The following is a 26,067-nucleotide window of genomic DNA, read 5'->3' as shown; positions in this document are numbered from 1 at the left end:
AGTTTCTATGTCACATCTCCTTCATCTCATACTCTTCCCACTTCCTCTTATAAGGACCCTTGTAATTATACTGTGTCTATCCAGGCAATTCAGGATAATCTCCCCATCTCAAGACTCTTAAACACCTCTGCAAAGTCCCTTGGCAATGTAAGGTGGAATTCATGGGTTCTGGTGGTTAAAGCATAGACATATCTGGCGGCTATTATTTGCCTTTCACACCTTCTCTAACTGAATTAATAAATGAAGAAAACCTTTTCACTCACCAGAAAGGCAGCAAGTGCTTGGCCTACATTAGTCCTCTGAGCCCCCATCACTTATTTATGTAGCTTTTCCTAAATTTCCCAACTCCTCGTGAATACCAGTCTTTCCTTAGACACTGCTCAGTTATCCAGTCTTCTTCCTCCAGTGCAGACCATATGCCTCCAGTGGACATCTCGTGGTTCACCTGACCAACTTCTTTTAATGGTACCTATGCTGGTCCATGTGGTTGCTGACCCAATGGGATCTGCTGGTGGGCATGTGACTCAGGCCTTCCTAATCAGAGCTCTGCCTCACAGTGGTTCTGGTTTGAGAATGAAAGCAAGATCCCTATTGGGATAATAAGAGACCTGCCTTGGGAATTTTATTGAAAGTATTGAAAGAGGATTCTTATAATGATAGATGACTAATCTGGTGGAATGTGAAGTCTGAAGTGCCACTGGCCATCTTTGTCCCCAGTTGGAGAGAATCCTTGTGAAGAAGAAGCTAACAGAGGGAAAAGAAGGGCCAGGAGATGGAAAAGTACTCACGGTAACACTGTTCAAGTACTTGGGTTCAACCATCCTTCAGGTCAGCATTATCACCTCAAATTTTCAGTTATGTGAGCATAAGCCACAGTTCTTCTCACCTTTCAATTCCTTTTTCACCTAAAGCAGTCTGAATTATGTTTCTCTAAATTGCATCAAAACAAGACCTGAATTTTATAATGGCAGAGAAAATAACTCTTGATAAATATATGTCCATGCTCCTCTCTCACGGGGCTGTAAAAGGTCAACACTAGCCAGTGCCCCTTATGCACACATAGGTTCAGAGCTATGTAAGAGAATGTATACATACAAAACCCAGAGCCCCACCACTGTGGCTCTGAGGTGGGTGGAAGAAGGCAGTAGAAGTGGAAAGAAATGCCATCCTCACTCTGGTCTCAGAGGAGACATTTATCGAGTTTCATTTGAAACTCCACCACTGATAACATTCACCTAATTCCAGATACTACAAATCCAAGTGTTCCTAAAATGTTTCATCATAGTAGAGCAGCAAGAGGCACCCCAAAGGCCTAAAAGTTGAAAGGTATTGCCTGGCAATCTCCACAGTTCCTCGGGCAAGGGGAAGGAAGGGGAGGAGAGGAGAAGGGATGGGAAGGGAGGGAAAGGAAGGAAAAGGAAAGAAAATGTGCAAGCTTAGCTTTCTCACATGGTCAAAGGTCTTCCACAGTGACATGAGTTACTTTAACAACCACTGGGAGAAGACCTGATTTTGTGTTTTATTCCTAAACTGGACATCATAAAAGTGACTAAGAACCTGTTCACTGTGGATACTTAAAGCAAAGACCAGCTGCACAAAGAGCCGCGAGAATGACGGAAGCCGTCAAGGACCATGGGCTTGCTCTGAGGAGGAGGCTGTCATCTAAGAAAAAAATGCAGTGACAAATGACAACAGTTAATGCCAAATCCTCACTGAGCCTATCAAATGCAGAGGGAAGTTAGATTTAAGAGAATAGTTGGAAGAATGCAATATACTTGTTTCATACAAAGAAAGAGGCACATCAAAAAAGAAAAAAGGAAATGTTTACAGGTTCTTAACTCCACATACAATAGGCCACACACTCCTGCAAGTAAATCTAGTATAAGTAAGGAAAAATAAGAAACAAAAAATGATGAAGGAAAATACACAGCAACAGACTTTACCCCTCACCCATCTCACATCCTCACTCCACACAGCTGTGAAAGCACAGGGATCAGGACTCTCCCCCATTTTTAGTAATTTTTAAAAATCAGAAGGAATATCTGACAGTGGTGGAGAATGGACTCAGTGAAGGGCAACTGAACCCCACAGGCCTGCTTCTGGGTAGGAATATGAAAAACAAAACAAGGGGACGAAGATGAAGAGGAGCAAGGAGAAAAGTGAAATGCAAATGTGGCAACAATGCAGTGATTGTTACTGTGCTAATGTAGCTGAAAGGAGATGAATAGGAAAAAACAAATGCTGTAATCAAGAAATAGAAATTCTGATGTCACGGACAAAACAAATAGAATGGGGAACATTTCAAGGAAAGGTTTGTGGGGATTAAATAGAATAAAGATAGGGAATGTTATCTAGATACAAATATCTCAAATAAAAGAGGAACTGGGATGCACTGATGGGGGAAGGAAGAAGAAAGAAAAAGAGAGAGAGAGGGAGAATACTCCAAAGGAGTTGAGGGACAAGAGGAGAAGGAAAGTTTTTAGCTGCCAATAGTAATTTTTAAAAATCAGAAGGAATGTCTGACATTGGTGGAGAATGTTTGAGGAGAGGCTGCATTTTAACCTATTTAAGGTTCACTCTAGAAATAAGCCAGGCAGTGAAAGACAAATACCATATGATCTCACCGTTAACAGGATTCTAAACAAACCAAACAAGCAAGCAAAATACGACCAATGACACTCAAATATGGAACAGGCTGACAGGGTCCAGAGGGGAGAGGGGAGAGAATCATAGGGGAAAAGTGAATGGACTCACATGAACGAGTATAAAGGACACATGGACAATAACTAAGGGTGGGGGGTAGAAAGGGGAGGGAGGCGGGGAGCATGGGGCGGGGGGTGGGCAGGGTTGGGAATATAAGATAGAAACCTGTACTTGAACAAGAATTAAATAAAAATTATATTTAAAAAAAGGTTCACTCTATTTCAACAACCATTTATTGCATGCTTGAGGGTAGACACTGTAGCTGGGAATATAAAGGAGAATAAAAATGGCCATCATAAACAAAGCAACAAACAACAAGTGTTAGAGAGGTTGTGGAGAAAAGGGAACCCTAGTGCACTGTTGGTGGGATTGCAGACTGGTACAACCACTATGGAAAACAGTATGGAATTTTCTCAGAAAACTAAAAATGGATCTGCCTTTTGACCCAGCAATTCCACTACTAGGATTATACCCTAAGAACCCTGAAACACCAATCCAAAAGAACCTATGAACCCCAATGTTCATAGCAGCACAATTTGCGATAGCAAAATGCTAGAAGCAACCTAGATGCCCATCAGTGAATGAGTGGATCAAAAAAAAAACAAACTATGGTACATTTACACAATGGAATTCTATGCAGCAGAAAGAAAGAAGGAGCTCCTACCCTTTGCAACAGCATGGATGGAGCTGGAAAGTATTATGCTGAGTGAAATAAGCCAGGTGGTAAAAGACAAATACCACATGATCTCACTTTTATAGGAACCTAATCAACAAAACAAAAAAGCAAAATATAGCCCTGGCTGTTGTAGCTCAGTGGATTGAAAGCGGGCCTGTGAACCACACGATTGCGGTTCGATACCCAGTCAGGGCACATGCCTGGGTTGCAGGCCAGTTCCCAGCAGGGGACTCACGAGAGGCAAACATACATTGATATTTCTATCCTTCTCTCCTTCCCTTCCCCTCTAAAGATAAAAAAAAGCAAAATATAAACAAAGACACGGAAATAGGGAACAGGCTGACAGTGACCAGAGGGGAGAGGGGAGGAAATTTTAGGGGGAAAAAGGAAGGGTTTACAGGAACAAGTATAAAGGACACATGGACAAAAACAAGGAAGGGGGTGGAAACGGGAGGGAGGTGGGGAGAGCTGGGGAGTGGGCTGGGGTGGAAGTAAAAGGCAGAAAACTGTACTTGAACAATAATTAAAATTAAAAATGGCAAGAAAGGTTGTTTTCAAAGAGGCCTACAAAAATTATACTTACAACACAGACCTAACTGTCCTCTGGGATAAGACTAAGGAATTATTTAACTCTGAAAATTGTTATGAAAAAGTAAGGAAAGAAGAATAAAGGAGTGTTTTTGACATATATATGTGCAAAACCTTTACAAATATCTTTGTATTTATTCATTTTTAAGCTCCAAGTATGCATCAGGTGCTATTCCAGAGAGATGTGTGAGCTGTCATGAAGGTTGTATTTTGTGGAGTGTATTTATTATAAGCTTTTATAAATGCCAGGTGCCACTTTGTCGTTGCTTCTGTGTACTTGTATATTATCTGACTTCACCCCACTGTAAACACTGTTGGTGTTATTACTAGTATTGTTTCTTTGCAAATGAAGAAACTGAAGATGTGGAGGTTGCAGCAACAGTCACGTTTACCAGCATGTGGCTGAGTTGAGATCTGAAACTATGCTTGCCTGCCACGGAAATGGCCTCTGTGAGTCTTGAGGAATAGTGAGTCCTACTGGCTACCTGTGCAGTACATTCAGAAGCATGATGAATTCAGGTGAGTGGGATGGGGTGGGGGGTGAGAATGCTCACAGCAGAGTTGGGGGAGAGGACAGGAGAACACAGATGCTTTCATTCTGTGATGTGACCAAGAGAACAAGATATGGCTCAAGCCATTTGTTTTTCTGAAGTTTGAGGCCAGTGAATCCCTAAATTCTTCCCATCCCTGATCTCAGCCTTCGTCTCTCCAACTCGTGGTCTACACCAGATTCCTTACTCCTTTGTAAACTGCCCTCTCCCACTTTTGCCCTCAACCCCTCAGAGCATGGCTGCCAAGTACCCTTCTCTTCCAATTACCTTCCAGTTAGGCAGTCCCCTGCAAGCTATCTAATGCCCCACCAGAACCTGAAGCCCCCATGCTCCAGTAAAACTGCTTTTCCACCTGGCCAGGCAGCTCAGTTGGTTAGAGCGTCATCCCTGTACACCAAAGTTGGGAGTTTAATCTCTTGTCAGGGCACAAACAAGAATCAACCAATGAATGCATAATTAAGCAGAACAACAAATTGATATCTCTTTTTCTCTCTCTTCCCCTTTCTCTCTCTCTAAAAAAATCAATTAAAAAATTTTAAAAGCCTGCTTTTCCACTGAGGTTCCAAATTTATGGTAGCATACTCTAACACTGCTGCCTGCCACCACCAAGCAGGCGGTCTTCCCCTTACCCCAGGTCCTGCCATCATCCTGGTAAATGTCAATGATTCCATTCACAATTCACCTGATATTCCAGCCTCTCATCCTTCTGATATCTACTACTCTTGCCAGGGCTTTTAAATCAGAACGCATAGGCACCACTCTAGACCTTGTCATCACCTGAAGTTCACCTCTGAAATCCACATACCCCACTTTCAGAACACTGTCTCACTGTGTTACTGCTACTCCATTGGTTCATTTTTCTAATGGAGGCTATGGAACCCTTTACACCCAAAGTGCTGGGCTTCTGTCTTCACCTCCTTTCTTATCCAATCTAAAGTTGATTCCAAGGTCCTCTACCTCTGCTGTTCTCTTGCCCACACTCTTGCTCTCATATGACAGAGGCAGCAGAAAGCACTGTGGTTACCCTGTCTGCCCAAGCCAACCCCAGTTTAACCCAGTTGTGCCCTCCTCTAATCCAGCTGAGCACATGACACAGAGTGAGTCACCAAATCTACAGTCAGTTGCCAGCTGTAACTGCAGTCACAGCACCATCCAGCCATCCACATCATTTTGTAATAGGCTTTAAACAAAAACAGTATCTTGCCCCACCTTCCATATGCCCAATTCTCACTCATCATTTCAAATATTGTTTTTCCTAGTATTTATCTTTATATATCTAAGTAATTTGTCTATACTGCTATTTCTTGATATTACATTTTGGACCTATCTTAATAGCTTCCTACTATAGAAAATGACAAATTTGCTCTCTGTAGGCTCTCTCATCACTATAGTTGTACCATAATTTTTGGTTAAGTCAAAGTTCATTGTTCATCTTGTTACAACTACATAAATACTATTCACATCTGAGCAGCTTCCTTACTTGTATGACTTTTTGTTTTCCCTGGACTTACTAGCTTCCTTGGCTTTTGTTTGCTTAGGTTTCTTATAAACTTTGCTAATTTTCCTCAAAACTCTCTATCAGGGCATAACTCTCTTCTCACAACTATGTAAAAGGTTTGTTTTCCCGGAGCCCTCATTCTGCATTGTATTCTGGACTTGTAATTTCTAGGACTGTTGAGGGTTATTATCCTGGAATGTCCCTTCATCATTATTCTGAGACACTTCTTTGCCTCTCTCTTATGTTGGGTTCCTTTTTGCTGGACCCTTCATGTTTTCCTCTTTCTTGATGTGCTTCCTTAGTTTCATAGAGCACCTTTTAAAATTTATTATTTTTGTGTGCTAGAGAAAAAGGTATATAGAAGGTAAATTATCTGACATCTTCCATGGCTGGTATCTTCATACAATTGTTTGGCTTAACCCAGAATTCAAAAGTGACAATCATTTCCCCCAGAACTGTGAAGACATTTAGCTTTTCTTTTAGCTTCCAGGGTTGCTATTGAGAAGCTTGATATCATCCTCAATTTTAACCATTGGCATGTGATCTGTTGGCTCTCTTGGGAAGCTCTTGGCAGTTTTTCCCTAACATTGTGAGATGTCATGCTGATGTGCCTTGTGTGGGCCTTGTTTCATTTATTAATCTGGTCACTTGGTAAACTCTTTTAGTCTGAAAACCCACATCCTACCATTCTGGAAATTTTCTTGAAATGCTGCTTTGATAATTTCCTCACCCTGATTTCTCTATTTTCTTTTTATCAGCTCCTATTATCTGTGCCACATATATATATTGGAGATTATATATTACATATATATATGTGTGTGTGTATACATACATGTGTGTATAGGATATGTGTGTATGTATCCTATATCTCATGTCTCCTTTTTGATATCTCCCACGCAGATGACATTCAATATACCCAAGAATGAACTCCTTGTTGCCTAATGAAATTCCTTCTCAGTTCCATCTTTTCTATCTCAGTAAAGTATGTCTTTTGCCTAAGCCAGAAATGTTGACCTCATCCACATCCTTCCCTCTTCATCACTTCTTACATGTGATGAAATGTCAAGTGTTGTGAGATATGCATCTTGTATCTCTCCTAAATTTAATCCACTTCTTTTTTAAAGTTATATTTTATTGTTTATGCTATTACAATTATCCCCACCTTTTCCACCATGGCCCACCTCAACCCACCCCATGCCTCCCTCCAGCAATCCCCACACCCTTGTTCATAGCCATGGGTCATGCATGTGTGTTCTTTAGTCCGCTTCTTCCTCGATAGTCATTGCAACTCATTGATGCAGAACAGTGTCACTTTTCTCACAGAACTTTGCAGTGGCTCCTGCTTCTTCTTTTCTCCAGTTAACTCTGACCTATCTCATCCTTCAGACCTCAACCCAGAGGTCTCTGGATGCTGCTAAGAAGCTCTGTGGCTATGACTTTATTATACTATCAGCTGAATGCCTTTTACCTGTCCATGCTCCTTGTTAGACAATGCATTATGTGAGAATTGCCCCCTCAGTAAATACACAAGTTAGTTATTATTACTAACTAATCATATTCTTCCTTGATGGAAAATGAAGTGAACTTTCAAATGAGGTAAATTCCTGACAGTTTGAAACCCATTATTTCCTCCCTATTATTTCTCCTCCAGTATCTCCCTCCCCCACATAATAAACAGGCAGGTCCTAAGTGAGTGATGAGAAACCATTTTACATACTGTTAGCAACAAAATGAGTAAAGCCCCGAATATGATGGGTTTGTAGAAAGAAAATAATCCAGTTCTCCCAGGGAGTCAAGACACTGCATGATCTATGACACCCTGAGAAAATGTAAGTCAGTCAGTCACGGTGGGAAAAGCCCTTTGCATATTTGAAACTGCACAAATAGATACTGGGGTATCACTCATCATGGGAGTTTTCATTTGGTAAGCCACAATGAAAGAAATGGTCTGGGTGATTTGTCTCGTTCTACCCAACAATTTACTTTCATGTTAAATCAAGGGCACAATACAACTGTGCTTTTTCACAGCAAACACTTTCCCCAAATAAATAAAAATATTCCTAAAATAGTCTATTTAGTATTAAATACATGCCATCATGTTAGTATCTTGCAGTTTCACTCCAATGGCTATGTCCTCCCTTTCATTTTCTGAACTATCCCCTCATTGAAGTCTCTGAACCATCCTTTTATCATTCATGCATTCGTTTATTTTCTAGTTATTGGGTATCTCCAAGGTACTTGTTAAGGTATGAGCTATTGGAGAGTCCAAGATAGAAAGAAAAAAGCTTTATCTACAGAAATTCACCAATTAGTGGGATGTGTAAAGAAGAAATGAGAGACAACGTAGGAAGGGCCAGCCCAGGGGTTTGGAGAAGGATTTCTCTCTGGAAACTGCATGGAAGAAGGGCTAGGTAGGGCCTCCTTAAAGGTTATATGTGAGCTCAGATATGAAATATGCAGAAGAACCATCAAGAATAAAAGGGCATAACATGGAGGGGGTCATGTGCAAAGAAACAAGTTTAAAGGGACAGTGTGTTCAGGAACAGGAGGGGGCGATTTGTGAGACGGCAGGAGGGTTTTCTCTTAAACCCAACTTCCCATCGGCCTCCACCCGGCATGATCTTCAGCTTCATCAGATCAAGGCAGAGCTCTTGCTCAGCCTCCCTCCAATATATCTGAATTCCCCTGAAAATCCAACTCAAGACTAGCAAGACTACTGTTCAATTAAACACTTATTACACTCTTTACCTAGTTTTTTTGCTTTCTTTTTTATAAATTGGAAACTGCAATTAAGGTTGCCAATGAATTAAAATTATGATTATTGAAAAAAACAGAAAAAAGCCAGGAATTTGACCTGTTTTTAGTTGCTGTTGCTTATAGTTCAAAATAAGGTATCTGGCTAAGATGACAGATCAAGACACAGTCATAAAATCAAAGCAAATATTTAGAGAAGTTATTTCCTTTTTTAATAAAGGACATGTACTACATAAAATGAGAATATACTTTTTCTTCATTCCACCATATCCTTACCTGGCAATAACCACATGAACCCACTGAAATGCATTATTTCAGGTTATATTATGTATATTTAGGTTTTTCTTAATAAACTACTATAATATAATTTTAAACATTTTATCATGAAATTATCATGCTTCAAACTTATTTGTACAGTTTAGCAAATACCCAATGAAGTTGCTACCCAGGCCAAGAATTAGACATTGAAATTAAATAAGAAGTGGAGGACTGCTAGCACCCAGAAGTTTCTCACATCTTGAGGCTCTTCTTTCCCATTCCCATTGGAGAAAACCACTGTCACTAAGATTTGGTCATTTCTTGCTTTTATTCACAGTTTTGCTACTCAGCAGTCACCCTTAAACAATATCCTGAAGTCTGTGTAAACTTTATGTTAGTGAGATCATACTGAGAGCATAGTTTTGTCTTGCAGCTTTGAGGAAGCATCACATCTGTAATGTTTACTTGTATTGGGGCTGCTTGTGGCCCAAGGTCACTCTCACTACCAAATAGGCCCCACCCTGTGCACCGATAACCATGTATCCATTCATTCTACTGCCATGGAATCGTGAACTGCTTCCACTTCCAGTTCTTAGCCATTATAAGCAATGCTGCTTTGCACATACTTGTACAAATCTCCTCGTGTGTGTGTGTGTTCCTCACATACCTACAAGCAGAATTGTTATGGTAAAGCACAGGTGTACTTGACAAAAAAAGGCCACACTGCTGAGGTGGCCCCACCACTGCCCTGTCCCCTGCCAGGACAGCGAGTGAGCACCTCCTGCACCACACCTTTGCCGCCACTCAGGAAGGTCAGGTTTCAAGCGTCACTGTTCCGATGGGCACACACCTCACTGTGATCGGAACTGTACTCTTCTGCATACTGATGATGAAGCTTAGCACACCTCTCAAATGTGCACTGGGCCTTTAATTGGATTTCCTTTGGTAGAGTGTAGGCCGAGTCTTTTTGTTCCTTCTTTGCCTTCTTTTTTTGCTCTGACTTGTAAATATTATAATTCTGTAACCTTTTAAAAAAGTCAGTAAGTTATGATCATCTTTCACGATGATATTCATTTACAATATTTTTTCAAATATAAACTAATTACTTGCTTGGTAGTTCAAATGATAATTCATGGTTGAGACAGCAGCAGTGATAAAATAAAAGCTGTGGTTATAAATATCAATGATTTTTGAGTTGGAGATGGAAGTAGGTAAAAGACAGAACAGGAGGTAGTTTAGATTATACCTGCATATCTGTTAGGGGTCAGACACTGAGCCCTACTGTGTCCTTAGCTGTGTGACCTCTGGGAGGTTAAACTCTGAGCCTTTGTTTCCCACCCATGTGCAATGAGTGGTAACAGCAGTAGCTATCCCAGGGGCAGTGGTGAGGATAAAATGGTGTCATGTAGGAAATAGATTGCTTAGTGTAATGCCAGATGTTAGAAACTGCCCTGCCTGGTTTCAGAAGCTGCAATGCCCCCCGCCCCACCCATGGCTAAGGCTGAGTGAGCACCCTTTGGACCATAAGCCACTAAGGAGACAAAGCTTATCTCCCTGGCAGGAGTACCACATCTGTTCCTTTTCCATAACTGGCCCCCAGTGCTTGATCAGTTAGCCAATGATGGGTAAGATTCCCCAAGGAGAGAACCACCTAAGATAGGCATGATCACATGGAGGCCCCAGGGAAAGACTTGGGGGGCTATGGAAAAGTGGATGATGGACCCTCTCCCCTTGGCTTTGACAAAACCTGACTCCCCTGAGTCCTGGAGAAGTCTCTGAAAGTTCCTTGGCTATCTGCCTCCTCTACCGAAGAAGCACTAATAGTTCTTTGTATGCTATCTATTATTTGATCCTTACTGACTGACAATGACTAATGAGCTGTACCTGTATTCCTGTGCAAATTAAACCCAATAAAAGCCTGTCTAGGCAAGGGTCATTGCGCTCTCCCCTTGAGAGGGTGGCCAAACCGCTCTGAGGCACTCCTCCCTTGAGGGAGTAGCTGTGTGGTCCCTTTTCCTCCACAGGACTTGGTAGTCTGTGTGAATTTGTCTCTTATCTCATCCATGATGTTGCGGGCACCAGTGTCTGTGTCAGGCAGACACTTCCTAAGCATGCAAAAATGTCCTCATTAGCAAAATTAACTCAATTATTCATCTTTATTTATAACCTATGGATTATAAACACTGTGCCAATGTATTAAATCATTTCTGGATGAGGTGGGTGTTATTTTTCTTTTTCCAATAAGGAATCTGGGGTCAAGAGTAAAGTAACTGAATCAAGGTCACACAGCTACTAGTGACGTGACAATAACTGGAATCTAGGTCTAACTTCCAAGCTCTTTCCTATTTCCTCTGGCGTATGAATTCTGTGTGACAGAAACCAAAAATTCCCTGTGGCTTATTAATACAGCTGTTCTACTCAGTAGAACAAAAACCATCATGTGTTTAGAAATATATCCATGGTACCATTTTTTAGACCTAAAAAGATATAGCCAATTAAAAAAAGGGGGCTCCTATAACTTGTTATTTCTGCCACATGGTGGGCACAAAAGCACTGTGCACTAGGAGCTGGAGCAGGCCAGTCCTCTGTGGGGGGATGTCAGTCACAGCAGCTGTGTAAAGAGGGCCATTGCTGTCAGAATCACCTGTTTCCAGGGCTACAAGAAGGGCCCTGGGTGCAAGTATGAGCTCCGCAGGCAGTTGCCTAGGCTTCAGCATCTAACCCTTAAAGCTCCTGGTTTTGTTACCTTGGGCAAATGATCTGATCTCTCTAACCCATAGATTCCTAATTTATAAAATAGGGTTAAGAACAGCACAGGTTTAAAAGTGAGGATGAAATGAGATGGTGGGTAAGGCTAAGCATATAGTAAGTATTCAATAAATGCTGTCTATGATTATTATAGTTGCTCATCAATGAGCCAGCCCCTCAGTTTAGGCTGTTTAATATTTATCCCATTGTCCCCTCACAGATACACAACATGATGTTGTCACATTACTTTAAGTTGCACATACTAAATAATTAAGCATTCTACTATTATTCACCACCCCCATCTCTCCCCTGCCCTGTAAACTGTTCAATATCAGAGCTACTTGTAGACCAGAGAACTCAGTATTTCAGGGTCCTGTCTCTGGGGTCCCATGCTGGCTTCTGATTATTCAGTATGTGGTCCAGGTGACCATGATGGAGTCACAGGAAAACAAGACAACACGTGGCTGCAAGCAAATTGTTTTTCTTTACCTGACATAGAAGAATTCCAATCACATTCATGCCCCCCACCCTGGGGTCTCATCTTCTACCATATACAATTCACAAAATACACATTGCTTCTCTCATAAGAGGAATCCTGCTTGATTTTCTCATAATATGATATATTATGGAATCTTAAGTGAACACTGCATTCAGCATTTTTTCTTAAGTCATAATCAATTCATATTTATTCAGCCAATCTTCCAATTGATAAATGAATGCAGGATATCAGAAAAAGAAGAGGCTTTGGAGAAAGACAGACCTTAATCCAAGTCCTGCATTGGCTGCATAGTAACTATGATGCTGGAATGGTCATGGTTAACTCATGTTTGAAAGCAGGAGAAAAGGCACTCCGCAGAGGGGCTCTGGGGCAGGAAAGGATGTGGTGAGTCTAAAGCACTTAGGGCAGAGCCTGGCACATAACACTGTCGATGAGTGGTTGAGACCATGCTCCCAGTGCTGGTGGCAACCTTCACTACGATCAATGCCTGACTCTTCACAGCTGTGAACAGAGCTCCTGCATGAGAATCAGGTGTTTGGCAAGTGGTTGGAAGCATCAGGGCAGGGAAAAGGGTGTGACACGGGCAATGATGAGTGAGGAAAGATGCAGGGACAAAAAGAACTGTGGCTTTTTCAGAGAACTGCAGGTGCAGGTGGTGCCAGGGCCAGAAAAGCCTGAAATGGCAGAAAGGCACAGCTCAGACAGAGCCTTTGGGCAGGCAGGGAGTCTGCATCTGTGCCCACAGGCAATGGGGAGCCTGCTGAAAGTTCCTATGCAGGAGTAGAATGGGACTGAATTTGCATGCACAAAAGTGGAGAAAGGCCACTGCCAGCCCTGGGGGAGGGGAGGCTGGAAGGGTTCAGACTCATCTCAGGTAGGCTGGTTGGGTAATTATTGAATAGTAAAGTGTGGGGCCCAAAGTACTTATCAATACAAATATGCTGATGGATGGATTAAAGATGAAAGATATGAAGACTTTGCAATGATCATGAAATGTGTCCTTCATTTCCTGTTATCTTAGAAAATAGATGACTGATATTAATCTCTTCTTCTGCCCTCCCCAACCCCACCCTTCTCACCTGATGAAATACATTGATATTTCATCAAGGTAATATAAACAAGTAGAATAAATAAGCAGTCTGGAAAGAAAAGCTTTGAATGGTGACATGCAATTAAAAGTTCCAGACTCATCATAAGAAATTGGGCCACATTATGGTAGAAATTTACATAACAACACATTTAGTACAGTAGTCAGAATTCAAAAACACTGAAATGTCAGAGATTACAATGGAAAACAGCTCTCAGAGACCATTGCATTTATTACCTCTGTACTAGTTCCCACAGCTCTTCCAGGCTGACAGGCTGAGTGAGCAAAATACCAGGGGTGTGACCTTTCAAATACACTCTGTGTACACACCCCTAGGGGACAGTTAGGAGCCCCCACCAAAGGAAAGGTTTCACATGGCCTGCAGGTGGCGTAACGGCAAGGTGAGTCACAGTAGTTCAGGAATTCAATGTGTGTCTTATACTGCTTCCCAAATTACCTGAAATATCATTATCCTTGCTGTTGTTTCAGTGAAATAATTTGGAAGGCAGAGCAGAGAAAGATAATGTTTCTTCCCCCTTATTAGGATCATTCTGCAGCATTTCAATTATAACTGCTAAATAGCACACTAGGTCACAAGACGGGTAACAAGAACTGATTAGTTTTAAACTCAAGTGCTACCCCTCCACATAAAATCAAAATGTCTTAATGGACTGCTTAAGGGGTAAGATGTGTGTGGTCCAGTCGAGTGGACTTACCAGTAAAACTAGAGACTGACAACAAGCTATGATTCTGTGTGATCTTTTTCTGGTTGTTCATCTTGACCACTTTACAGCTTGCAAGTTCATCCATAAAAGGGTCAGAAGGAGGAGAGAGGTATATTTTCAAACTGACAAGGTATCTGATTGTTAGCAGCCTAGTCGAAGACTGCAAGGGGAGTGAGCCTCAGGACCTGTACTGTTTACCAAGAGGGAATTCCTGTTGCTCACCCGCATGGAACGCTGTCCTCACCACTGCTGTCTGGCAACTTCTACTGACCTTGCAGGTCTCTGCCTGTGCGTTTTCTGCACACTGTGTTGGGTCTACACTCCATTGTACACTCATTTCCCTTTCACAGCTCTTAGCATAACTAATCAAATCATTGAATATATGACTTCCATGTTTCTCTCTTTTACCATCAGCTTCATTCATCATGATTTGCCCAGGTGTCCAGCACAGAGCTCAAGTTAAAGAAGGTGCTCAGCAAGCATCTGTTGAATGAGTGGATGTCCATCCAAATTTCATCGGTCCTCACTCTCTCGGATGACTGAGAGCTGACTTTGGTGTCACAGCTTATGATTCACAGTGCTTCCTGGCCAGCTTCGAGGATCTAGGACCCTACCCACTGCTGGCCAGATAGAACAGCAAACAGGAATGGCTTCCAGAATAGTGAAATGCAAGCCTCCTCTCACCAGACATCCCATACATCAACCCCACTATATCCTTCTGTCTCTGTGACCTCATGCAAAGGAATGGGTCTCAAATCAGTTGCTTTAATTTTTCTCCCCCACAGATTTTTTCTAACACATCTACTCTCCTATAACTTCCTTTACCCCAGCCTATTCCTGTTTCCTCTGTTGGCTTCACAATGGCTGTGAATGCAATGGAGACTCTGCCTCAGGGAGGACACAGTCGACACCACATAGTAACATCAAGAACCCAGGGCAGCCCAACTGCTTTGAACTCACCTCCTGTAGGTCCCACTCCAGGGAGGTTTCTACACACTCCTGAATCAACACGGACTTCCACACTATGACTCTTTTATTAAGAGGAAAATAGCATGCTCTTAGAGCTCTTAACATTCAAGGTGCATACAGCACATGCTACAGTAAGAATTGCCTCGATTCATCTAGACCCTAGATTCGAGTGGCAGTTAAAGTGATCCTTTTACCTGTTTTGTCTATTCCTAAAGCAGACTATTTTAGCTCCGCAAGCTCTAGCTGAATTTCTTCACGTAAGATATGCCCAGACAGGGGAGATGATGCCTGGCCAGACTGGAGGGAGGGCAGGGCAACTGTGGGAGCAGCTCTTTCTGGGCCCCATGCACATTGAAGCACTCAGTAAATGCACGTCAATGACGTGGATGAGTTACTTGTATTTTTAAATTATGATATGCCCCCAAGTACCAAAACTTATGGAATTTAACACAGAAAGAAAAACGTGCTTTAAAAATGGTAAAATTAATTTTTATGATACAGTGGAGCTTAGTAGTTTGTAGCGTAACAGCCTCACTATTCCCAGGGATTTTTTTCCCTAAGTAGAGAGGATCCCAAACAATAAGACACCAGCTGTTCATTTTCCTGTGGATAACCACAGGAAATCCTTCTATGCCTTAGGCTGAATGAAGGAATTTTACTTTCTATAATCCATCATGAAAACATGACAGAACCAGAGGACATATTGACCAAGAAATAATCTATCTTCAGATCAATATTTTCTTCTGAAAATATTTTCCTATTCGCTACAACAACTACAAACCAGTTTGAGGTAAAGCCTAACTATTCATGTAAAAGTATATAGATCGATGCTCTGGCGAGAGTTTGTGTTTGACATGTGAACAGCAGAAGAGCTTTTCCTGAAAATTTAAAAAGAAAGAACCATTGAGAAACCAAGGCTAAGTTCCTAAAATTCTTGTAAAGAATTCTCGTAAAATTCTATGTAAAGGACACTTTCCTTTACACGGTCATGAGTAGGATGTTTAATATTTATTTTTACCATTAGCATTAAACCCACAGCACTTTCCATTGTCAGCACACTGGTGTTTGTGAGGCAATAATCTTACAGGAAGATGATATTACAGGACTGGGTCATATTTTACACCTCCTCCAAACATGTTTCAACACGGTCTCTACCTGTGTCTGAAAACCCAGGGAAGAAGGGACATGGAGAGACTGTGGGATTATCGCAGGGGACCTGGGAAATCATATGCATTGTCCTAGAAAGAAGAACTCCATCTCTAAGAAGTATTTCCAATGGTAGTTATTTCAATAAAATGTAATTAGTTGGCCTCCATCTGAGTAAACTTTCAGGCAGCATAGTGCTAGCAGAGGTTCGGTGCACAGGTTTCAAGTCAGACAGACCTAGAGGGATGGCGGCTCCACCACACAGAACCTATATGACCCTGGGTGGCAGGCTTCAATGAGCTTCTCTAAACCCTGGTCTCCTCCAGCATTAAATGAGGCAGAGCACACAGACCCCTAAGCACACTGAGTGGTGTGCAGAGAATCCTCAGGTGTTTATGGTCACTGACCACTTTCCTTCTACTGTGTGAATTACCCATTCATATCTTTGACTCATTTTTCAAATTAAGTTGTATTTTTCCTTATTGATCTTCAAGAATTCTTTCAATTGCTTGCATATTAATACTTTGTTGCAGCATTTTCTATCAGTTTATCATCCTTGTTACTTCCATGATATCTTTTATTATCTTTTCATGTCTTTCACAAAGATTTTAAATTTTTGTGTAGTTGAATCTATCATTTTAAAAAACGTTTCCAGGTTTTATGTTATGTTGAGAAAGGCTTTTCATATTCCAAAATTTTAAACTAATTTCTAATTATTTTAGTATCAGAAAATATGTTTTAAAAACATACAATTAATGTTATTGTCTATTATGCTGTTCAACAGAATGTTTTTACAGTCACAGATTTACAATCTGAAATATTTCTGCTAGAAAATAAACTTCTCTCTTCTGATGGAGTGACGTGCTCTTCTCCCCCTGATTGTGCTGCTTGCTTTGCCCTTGTAGCCAGGAAGCCCAGAGCCCAGTTCTGTCAGGATTTCCTCTTTTGTGTTATTTGGATTTTGAATCCTTGTACCTGTGTTATTCTGGGTCCTTTACTGCATGCTACCTCGGATTTTTCCTGAAACTAGAAAGTCATTAAATAAAATATTAAAAAAAAGTCAAACCAGAAAGGGATTGATTAAATAAATAATAAAAAAAACCTATTTACATTTAACTTAAGCCTTTCAGGTCACTCGTTTCTTAATCCATCTTACTATGAATTCTTGGTTTGCTAGAATGAACTGGAACCCAGCAGCTAAGATTACAAATAATCTTGCTCTTGCTCTTGCTCTAACTATTCATTTACAAATTTGTTCACTTCATTGCGAGACCCTCCGGGGTAAGTTTGGTTCTAATTATCCTCAATCCAAGTCACTTGTGGCTTAAAATGAGCATGGAGGTGTTTGCTGAATAAATGACCAGAAAAAAGTCACTCACAGAAAACTCACATCAGGAATCTAGTTTAAGAAGGCAGCCCCAAAACTCCCAGTATGTGTTTGTGGGTGCATGTGGCACCTACAATCCTGGATGACAGTACTGAGCAGGTGACCCAGAGGTGCAAGAGTTCATCACCACTAGGCTGGAATCACCAAGGGAAGAAAGCAAAGCATCATAGTTCAGAAATGTTTCCAGTGACTGGGGTTAAAACAACGTTGGCATGACCTACATAATTAAAACAACCCAAACACCTCACAGCCCCAAAGAATCCAATTACTTTAGATTTACCTGTATACTGCATGCCTACCTTCTACTTTCTAATTAGCTTGATGATGAACAAATGAGGCAATGTGGAAAATGACTCTTTAATTTAGAAATTAGATTTCATTTAAATTAGAAATTCAAGCCACTGGAATAAATGAAAAGCTAACTTTCAGCAATGGAATTTATTTTTAATGGCACTAGATTTGAAATACAAGGAAGCCTTGGGTGTTGGAGTTAGATAAAAGAGAAAGTTTTGAAATCTTTAAAATGAACTTTCTGCTTGTTCTCACAGTTCATACCTGATAACTGAATTCTACACTCCCTGGGTTTTCATGCAGTGTGTGTGGTCTCCTTATCCTAGGCAGGGAACTGAATAAATGATTGCCTGCTCTCACTGATCTTGTTCTGCATTGGATTAGGGCTCAACATCTGGTCTCCCTTCCTATTAGTGTGCCTCCACACAGTGAGGAGGATGGAAGCTAAAAACTATGTGCTTGGACACCTCTGCAGACTCTGTGTGTGAGATCAGATCAGGAGGAGCCAATGGGGCAGGTCCACACTTGGGTTGCTTCAGTGGTTTCCGCTGAGAAGCACCCTTACTGTCCCATGCCTGCATCAGCTGTTTCCTGTGTCAAGTCACCAGCTTTGTGGATGTCTATGACAGGGTCATCTGTTTTGCTGGTCTGGATCCAGCCAGCAAAGCATAGCTCTGGGCCAGCCCTTCTGCAGTAGCCATTGATCCCAAGATCCCAGCTTTGGTGGCCCCCTAGAGCCAGCAGTGGGAAGTGTCCCCAGGCCCCTGGAGAGGCAGCAGGTCCACTTAGGGTTCCAAGTCTCTCTCCCGGAAGCTCACCTTAGAGCTTGTTCCTACAGTTCTTCCAGTGATTTCATCAGCACCTCCTTCCCCTAGACTAATGCCAGCCTGGTCAAAAACAGCTTGATTCCTGTTTCTTTCCACTCAAAACTATGTGATTCAACAGGTTACCTACCATTCAGGTGAAGAGTGAGAGGCAGTTGGGATAATTTAAACATATGAAAAATGAATGTGCCTTAAAAACAATGCTATTATTATTATTAACTTTGCCATTTGAAACTCATCTATGATCCCATCTAAATAAATAATATACACAGGGACTTTCAAAAAACATTTTAATGCAGGAAGAGCACTCCAAGGCAAAAGTCTTACCAGCGGGTGTAGACACAGATTTTGGTGGCGGGAGCAAACTCCTGCGGGGTGTTGTTACACTGGAGGACACTGGTGGGGCCACCCGGCCAGCTCCCTTGGGTGCATCTTTGGAAGGCAGAGTTGCCTTCAGGGGCGGCTGGTCTTCATTCCCAAAGGTTGAACCTGTGGGAGGCAGACAGTAGGTTAATTATAACTTCATGAAAAATGAATGGATGCCCTTGCCATTTGCAGTTGCCAATCAATCCTGCCTTAGAACTCACCCTGACTCTCAGTGAGTAGCCTTGAAAAGCATTTCCTCTGGGACCAGAAGTGGAAAACAGCTCTCTTCAGATACCCCATAAAAGTCATTGTCATTAAACTCTCCTGTGCAGGAGGCCGCACAAAAGTCAAGAGTAACCTCAGTCCAGAGATTTTGTATACATGCTTCATACACACACACACACACACACACACACAAGCACACACATGCACCCCATCCCCACACACCTAATTTTCTTATAAAAGATTTTACACCCATGAATACATAAGCCACTCCATCATCCAGATACCCAATTTTCTTATGTAACATGTGCATACACTAGCCATGCCACTCCCCCCTGCCCACATTTACTTGATAACTCACAGAGGATAAGCAACCCTCTTTTAAAAACCAGTGTGAGTGACACGGGAGGGGCGAGAATAGGAGCTGACACACCACCAATCCAGGCAATTTATTCCAAGCTCCCTGGGACCCAGCCGATCCTACCTTCAGAATAAGAAGCCTGGGTAGAAGGGAGATGATAGGAAACAGGAACACGGAGAATCCCTTTGAAACTCATGAAGCTTTTGTTCAAAAAGTTGAGGCCTCACCAAATTTAGAGGATTCTAAATTAGAGCCTTATTTATTTCAAAGGCAGAAGACATTTATGGATAATTTTAGTTTACTATTTAACACAGAAACTGACTCTTTGTTTAGAAAACAGTGTTTTTATAATCAACTGCTCTGATGCTCTGACAGTATGGCAAATTGAGACATGTGTCAGGTTTAAATACACAATGTGGCCCAAACTTTTCTTCTAGATCTTTCCAAACCTACAGGCAGTGACACCATCATCTATTTCCTGTTAAAGGATAAATCTTCTAATCTCCTTTGAGTACAGCTGCAAGGCCCAATCTACTACATTAAATAGAGAGCCTTAAAGTAGTAAGACTGCTACTTGTTTGGGACAAAACCACCTAGTCATAGGAATGGGACCACCTACTGTGGAACATGAGCAACAGCAGCTGGAAGAAGTATACAGAATTTTAGTGAGAGATCAAATATTTTTGTCTTCATCATTCGAAAAGGATAGTCATAACTTTCTTTTTAGAGACTGCATGAAAATGATAACATTATTAAAATGGCTTTAGTATTCAAACCACCCAGGGGTTTTATTCAAACACTTAGAGTAAGAGTTTCAACCACTTTCCTCCTTCTGAAGACCTGAAAGTCTGTTTAAAATGTGTAAAATTTGATTTTATTCCAAAGAAAAGTGTCTTTGGAGAGGAAAAATAATAAGGTATCATTTCTTAACACAAAATCTATGCCCTATAACTCTTTTAAGGCATTGAGCACAATTTAAATGGCTCTGAAGAGTGCTAGGAGAGTGCATTTGATCTATGCAAACAGAACAAATGCACTGAAACTCCACCTAAAGGATTCACATTCTGTGCTAGATGTCATATATAAAAGCATGCATGTTTGAGCCAAGCCTCATCAGGAAAGGGGTCACCACACATCTGAACAACAATGAATCTTAGCTTTCGACTCACAGAGCACACTCACCAGTCCAATCCAGAACTCAGAATCTCTGGAGGTTTGTGGAATATTTCAGACAGGGCTGGGGAACTCAGCCACTTGAAATACTTCACATGGAATTATCTCATGTTTAGCCTACTGCAGATAATACTGCCAAAATAATCTATTCACCAAAATGTGTAGTAGAAGCTGAATTGAGCACAAAAGCATTCACACAGTCTTTTATCTATTAATTCATTAAAATCTCTTAAGAAGGAGGACTTCCACCAAGATGCAGGCGTAGGTGAAAACACTGTACCTTCTCCCACAACCAAGTTTGAATACAACAAAGGTTGGGTGAACAAAGACGCAGCCAAAGAACAGAAAATTGAATTATACAGAGGTCCATCAAACAACCAACCATTCAACCAGACCAGTAAGATAGGCAGAGCCAGCAGCAGAGCAGGGATGGGCAAGAAAGATCCTCCGACCCCAGGCACCCAGGCAGCCCCATGTTCAGTGGACCTAGTGAGGGCGTAGGGCAGCAGGCTGGCTGCGGTCACACATTGGCACACAGATAAACCAGCAGAGGAGTAAGCAGTGAGACGAACCGCATAGGCCCCAGTGGTGGTGGTGGCAGTGGGAGCAGCAGGCAGCAGAGGGAGCATCCATTGCTTTTCTTTGACCCCGCCCCCACATACAGCATCACAACCCAGTGAATGAGTGGCCCGGCCCTGGTGAACACCTAGGGCTCTGCTCCTCATATGTAACAGGCATGAACAGACCAAAATATGGTGCAAGAAGAACTCAGAGCCCCAGAGCTGATAACTCTGTGACCAAGAAATAGCGAACCTCTCAGATATACAGTTGAAAACACTGGTGATCAGGATGCTCACAGAACTGGTTGATTTTAGTCACAAATTAGAGGAACAAATGAAGGCTAAACTAAGTGAAATGAAGGAAAATGCAGAGGAAACCAATAGTGATGGAAAGGAAACTGGGACTCAAATCAATCAAGTGGACCAGAAGGAAGGAAGAAATGACCAAACAGAAAAAAGTAAAGTTACAAGAATTCAAAAAAATGAGGAGAGGCTTAGGAACCTCCAGGACATCTTTAAATGTTCCAACATCCACATTATAGGGGTACCAGAAGGGGAAAAGAAACAGCCATGAGTGGAAAACTTATTTGAACAAATAATAAAGGAGGACTTCCCCAATCTGGCAAAGGAAATAGATTTCCAGGAAATTCAGGAAGCTCAGAGAGTCCCAAAGAAGCTGGACCCAAGAAGGAACACCAAGGCACATCATAATTACATTAGCCAAGATTAAAATGAAGGAGAGAATCCTAGGAGTAGCAAGAGAAAAGGGGACAGTCACCTATAAAGGAGTTCCCATCAGACTGTCAGTGGATTTCTCATGAGACCTTACAGGCAAGAAGGGGCTAGAAAGAAGTATTCCAAGTCATGAAATCCAAAGACCTACAGCCAAGACTGTTCTATCCAGCAAAGCTTTCATTTAGAATGGAAGGACAGATAAAGTGCTTCTCAGATAAGGTCAAATTCAAGGAGTTCATCATCACCAAGCCCTTATTATATGAAATGCTAAAGGGACTTACCTAAGAAAAAGAAGATAAGAATATGAACAGTGAAAGGAGAGCAAACTCACAGTTATTAACAACCATACCTAAAGCAAAAGCAAACCAAGAGGACAGCTAGATCAGAAGCAGAACCATAAAAATGAAGTACACATGGAGGGTTAGCAACAGGGGAGGAGAGGGGGGAGAAGATACAGAAAATAAGTAGCATAGACGGTAGGTAAAAAACAGATAGGGGGAGGGCAAGAATAGTAGGGGAAATATAAAATCTAAAGAACTTGAAGGTGCCTCATTAGCGCAGTAGGTAGCGCGTCAGTCTCATAAAGAACTTGAGACACGTGGTCATAAACTAAAGGGGTGGGGGTGGGGGAGGGGTGTGCAGGGCGGAGGGGAATGAAGGGGGGAATAGAACAACTGTAATGGTATAATCAATAAAATATATTTAAAAATTTCTTAAGAAGGAAGATATTGTATATTATCTAAAGAGTTCAAATGCCCTTTTGTCAAATGCTCTTGAATCCTGCATCATTCTCTTACACAAAATTTATTATTCATTCAATGAACATGCCAATTTAGAGACTTGGCTATCAGGCTGGGAAGTAACCTGTCTGTTTGAAGTATGAAGTGTCAAGCAAGCTATGTACTTCCTTCTGAGAGAGGTTTTGAATTACCAAAAGTAAAATAAAACAACATCATAAAATAAAACTCTATTCATATTCATTGTCAGATACAGATGGTGATAAACAATACCATTCTTTGAAAATCAGCTGAAGAAGCCCAGTAGTGAAAACAAGATCACTGAGCAAATGAAAAGTACTCTACAGACTTTCAGTCAAGATGATGGCGTAGGTGAATACTGTGCTCACTTCCTCCCATGACCACATCAAAATTACAACTAGTTTATAGAACCACCACTCATGAGAACTACCTGAAGATGAGATGAATAGAACTATAAATATGGATATAATAAAGAAGCCACGTTAAAACTGAATATTAAATGTGAACTGTAAAAATTGAGACTTCTGGTCAAGATGGAAGCACAGGTAAACACACCTTGCTTCCATGCACAACTACAGCAAAAAATACAGTTAGACTACAAACCAAACTTCACCTAGGGTTGTCAGAAAATCAAGGTGTGGGGTAGTCCAACAACCAAAGATTTAAAGAAGCCACATTCATCCAGATGGGTAGGAGGGGCAGAGACTCAGAGAGGTGCAGAGAGGTGCCAAGAAGTGTGGAGATAGGAACAGGGGGTCCCACATCCACATGTGATGGATAAAAATGGGAGAGATACCTTGGGAACAAGAGATCCCAGTCCCAGTCAAAATCACCCAGCCCAAGGTCCCAGGTCCAGGAAGATAATACTCCATAATTTCTGGCTATAAAAACCAGTGGGGGTTGGGGCAACAGAAGAAACTGCACTCTCTTAAAGGGACTGCAACAGACTTAGGACTCACACAGACCCACTTCCCTTCTGGGATTCAGCATCAGCACAACAGCTGGAAGGGCACTAGTGGCATACGGGGAGAAGTGAAGTGCAAGTAGGGGGGCAGCTTTCTTCCAGGCAAAACTCTAGAGGCCAGACAGTGGCATTGTCTCTTCTTCCAGCCCTCCCCGACACAGAGCATCAGAATGGTGACACAGGTCGCCTTACCCTGGTGATTACCTAGGGCTGTGCCTCATATGACTTAGCAGGTGAGCTAAGATACAGAGTCAAAGCAGCTCTACCCAATACACAGAAACAAACACAGGGAGGCTGCCAAAATGAGGAGACAAAGAAATATGGCCCAAATGAAAAAATAGAACTAGACTTCAGAAAAAGAACTAAATGAAATAGAGATAAACAACCTATCAGATGCACAGTCCAAAACACTGGTTATCAGGATGCTCCAGGAACTCATTGAGTACTTCAATGGCATAAAAAGACTCAGGTAGAAATGAAGGTTTGCATTAAGTGAAATAAAGAAAAATCTACAAGGAACCAACAGTGAAAGGGATGAACCTAAGAATCAAATTAATTATTTGGAACACAAAGAAGGAAAAAGCATACAATCAGAACAGCAGGAAGAAAAAATAATTTTAAAAAATGAGGAAGGCTTAGGAACCTCTGGGGCATTTTTAAACATACCAATACCCAACTCATATGGGTGCCAGAAGGAGAAGAGGAAGAGCAAGACATAGAAAACGTATTTGAAAAAATACTGAAAGAAAACTTCTTTAATTTGGTGGAAAAAATAAACATGCAAGTTCAGGAAGCACAGAGAGTGCCAAACAAGATGGACCCAGAGAAGACCATAATAAGACACATCATAATTAAAATGCCAAAGGTTAAAGATAAAGATGCTTAGAAGCAGCAAGAGAAAAGCAGAGAGTTACCTACCAAGGAGCTCCTATAATACCATCAGCTGATTTCTCAAAAGAAACTTTGCAGGCTAGAAGGAACTGGCAAGAAATACTTCAAGTGATGAAAGCAAGGACCTAAAACCTAGATTACTCCATCCAGCAAAGCTATCATTTAGAACGAATGAGCAGATAAAGTGCTTACTAGGCAAGGTCAAACTAAAGGAGGTCATCATCATCAGTCCATTATTATATGAAATGCTAAAGGGAATTATGTAAAAAAGAAAGTCAAATGCTGAACATTAAAATGGCAATAAATTCACAACTATCAATAATTGAATGTAAATAACAAACTAAGCAAACAAGGAAAACAAGGACAGAATCAGAGATATGGAGATCATTTGGAGGGTTTTCAGTTGGGAGGGAAAGGGTGAAAATGGGGGGAAAGTTATAGGGATTAAGAAGCACAAATTGGTAAGTACAAAATAGACAGAGGAGTCATAAAAACAGTAGAGATAATGGAGTAGCCAAAGAACTTATATGCATGAACCAGGGATATGAACTAAGTGGGGGATTGCTGGGGGCAATGGGGGTACAAAGTAGAAGGGGGCAAAGGGGAAAAATGGGATAACTGTAATAGCATAATCAACAGAATATATATATTTTAAAAAGAGAATAGAATGGAGCACCTAAAAATGTCAACTGTAATTGAAGCTTTTTTTTTAATTTAAAAAGGAAATTATATTTGGAAGTGGTACTGAATTCTATAAATATTCAACAATGCAGACAATAGGAAATCATTGTTTGATAAGAGGAAGAAAAGAACTGGAAATAAAACTGTGCTTGTGTGAGCCAAGAAAATGTTTTTTTTCTGGAGAATTCAGCCAGTGGAAGTGGTTCATATATATAACTCAGTCATCTCATCCCCAGCCAAGCTGAACCTACCTCTGCTTCAGGAGCTGAGTGGTAAATGGTGTAGACTCAAGAGAGGGCCAATCAGGCTGTGGAAACCACAGTCTCTGCCTCCCACCTCTCTGTTCATCTGTTCCTTCCTTTGTACATGGGAATAATGGCAATCAAGCTCACAGAGCCATTGTGAGAATTACAAGAGCCAATGCAAGTGAATTTTCAAAAAGCTGATGTAGGAGTTAGTATGAGAAAATGCTTAGAGTAGTGTTTGGTGCAGAGAGCACTCAGAAGTGTTAGTTATTAAGTTGTTGGTTCTTTTTAAATTCAGTGGCTCATCACCACAGCAAATCAGTTTTCATAGGAACTTGGAAAGAGTTCGGGGATTAATATCAGAAGAGTTGCTCTCAGTGAGAAGAAGGCTGAAGTAGACCTGATGA

General features: G+C 41.3%; 1 protein-coding gene across 1 annotated transcript in view; it reads right to left on the bottom strand.

The window, feature by feature from the left end:
* MTUS2 (microtubule associated scaffold protein 2) overlaps positions 1–26,067 on the bottom strand; it is a 642,868-nt gene that overhangs the window by 154,092 nt on the left and 462,709 nt on the right. Inside the window, exon 6 of the mRNA XM_037058899.1 lies at positions 19,032–19,193. Within this exon, the coding sequence (XP_036914794.1) occupies positions 19,032–19,193 (162 nt within the window). The remainder of the gene's footprint in view (positions 1–19,031; positions 19,194–26,067) is intronic.

This window comes from Sturnira hondurensis, unplaced genomic scaffold (assembly GCF_014824575.4).
Source record: "Sturnira hondurensis isolate 20B ecotype Veracruz unplaced genomic scaffold, ASM1482457v3 Scaffold0010428, whole genome shotgun sequence".
In the NCBI taxonomy this organism is placed as follows: Eukaryota; Metazoa; Chordata; class Mammalia; order Chiroptera; family Phyllostomidae; genus Sturnira; species Sturnira hondurensis.
Note: the sequence above shows the minus strand (reverse complement) of the source record. Positions and strands in the feature narration are given on the sequence as shown.